This window comes from Aplysia californica, unplaced genomic scaffold (genome assembly GCF_000002075.1).
Source record: "Aplysia californica isolate F4 #8 unplaced genomic scaffold, AplCal3.0 scaffold00065, whole genome shotgun sequence".
Taxonomy (NCBI): domain Eukaryota; kingdom Metazoa; phylum Mollusca; class Gastropoda; order Aplysiida; family Aplysiidae; genus Aplysia; species Aplysia californica.
Window position 1 is genome coordinate 1953691 of NW_004797335.1, and position 1806 is coordinate 1955496.

The window sequence follows — 1806 nt, forward strand, 5'->3', positions numbered from 1 at the left end:
GGGGGAATGCTGTCGGCGCTGATCATAGTGTTAAGACGTGAGACGCACAGTCTGTGACATCACCTCCTGGTGTCACTCCCAGTCCCGACACGAGACGCACAGTCTGTGACATCACCTCCTGGTGTCACTCCCAGTCCCGCCGCAAGATGCACAGTCTGTGACATCACCTCCTGGTGTCACTCCCAGTCCAGACACGAGACGCACAGTCTGTGACATCACCTCCTGGTGTCACTCCCAGTCCCGCCGCAAGATGCACAGTCTGTGACATCACCTCCTGGTGTCACTCCCAGTCCAGCCGCAAGATGCACAGTCTGTGACATCACCTCCTGGTGTCACTCCCAGTACCGGTGCCGGTACTGGCGGTTCTCGGCACCCAGTGCCAAGAAAGTACCGACATTGGGTTTCGCCTGTACCGCCCAGCACTACTGGAGACACAGATAAGAATTTAAAGACCACAGACACAAGTAAAGTTAAAATGATGTTTAAGTGTATGAACTTAAACTATCAATACTAACCCAATAAGAATATCAAAATCTAAAGCTACTGAACTCACTCTGCATTATGCACTTCAGACGAAAACTCCAGAGGCTTTCCATGATGCCCGTGACCATGTCCTCCTTGCTGCTGTTGATGCTGCGGCTGCTGTTGGTGATGCTGCTGCTGCTGCTGCTGCTGCTGCTGTTGTTGTTGTTGTTGTTGCATGTGCTGAGGAGGCTGTCCCTGATGAGGTGGCACACCAGGAGGTTGTTGTACAGACAGATGAACAAAGGAAAGGATGGCTATTGCGATGCAAACCTTCATTATGACCTGAAAAAGATATAGGTTGGTATAATGAATAAAATGGAAACAGCCATGCAACTACAAAAGTACAAATAAAACTCATACTAATAGAATAAAGTTAGATCTATATACTTTAAATATTTAATTTAGGGGAGGATAAATCAACACTCTTCTATCATTTTCATTCCTTCAAAATCTAACTGAGAAAAACATGCAAAAATGACACAGATAGCATCGATCAGGGTAGGACTTAAGTAATGAGCGACCAATATGAAACAGAGTAGAAAAGAAAGTTAGGGTTAGGGTTTGGGGTAAGGGTAGGGGTAAGGATAGGTGTAGGGGTTGGGTCAGGCCCTGGGTTAGGGTTAGAACAGTAGAAGAGGCCTCTTCTTTATTGTGTTTGTTGGGGTGGTCGCTCGTTGTGGAAGTCCTTCCTCATTCTGACTTGTGGATGGCCCATGGGGACTCAATCTTCATACAAATATATACAGTTAAGATTAAAAAAGGGTAATAAAGAGAAGGTGAGTCAGGCTAGTTCAGCGGAGCCAACCACACCACACAGATCATACACGCAGCATGTGTAGGACTCCAGAGGACTCATGTGTAGTGTGTAGAGGATTCTCAGGATTTCAGACTCACTTTTTCGCTTATCAGGTTGTATTCTCGTCAGTTCCAGCTGTTAGGATGAGCACGGTGTAGACGTCAGTGGGTGGCACAATAATATCACAACAAACGTAGATTCTAGGTTTAAATTACTTTGCCTTTGCCAGCTTTTTACATTCAACTATTCAACTTTCACTATTCCACACACAAAAAATTGACCCTCTCAACTCATCATCCCTTTAATCTATGGGTAAAAAAAAAGAATATACTTTATAACTTTCTGATAACAGAAGAATGCAAGGTGCTAATACTCACCAAATTCGGTATACGTAAGGAAAACCGGTTTCAATATGTTAGATTAACGTGCGTGGTTGTGATAAGTGATGAGGTGTCTCTAACTTCTGTTATGTACACACACAGGCC

The 1806-nt window shown here is 44.7% G+C and overlaps 1 protein-coding gene across 4 annotated transcripts in view; it reads right to left on the reverse strand.

The window, feature by feature from the left end:
- LOC101858697 (multiple coagulation factor deficiency protein 2 homolog) overlaps positions 1-1806 on the reverse strand; it is a 43789-nt gene extending 41983 nt beyond the window's left edge. For all 4 annotated transcript variants that reach the window (XM_005093521.3, XM_005093522.3, XM_005093525.3 and 1 more), the window contains exons 1-2: positions 1699-1806; positions 554-807 (exon numbers count right to left, since the gene is read on the reverse strand). In XM_005093521.3, the coding sequence (XP_005093578.1) occupies positions 554-801 (248 nt within the window). In that variant the 5' untranslated portion in view covers positions 802-807; positions 1699-1806. The remainder of the gene's footprint in view (positions 1-553; positions 808-1698) is intronic.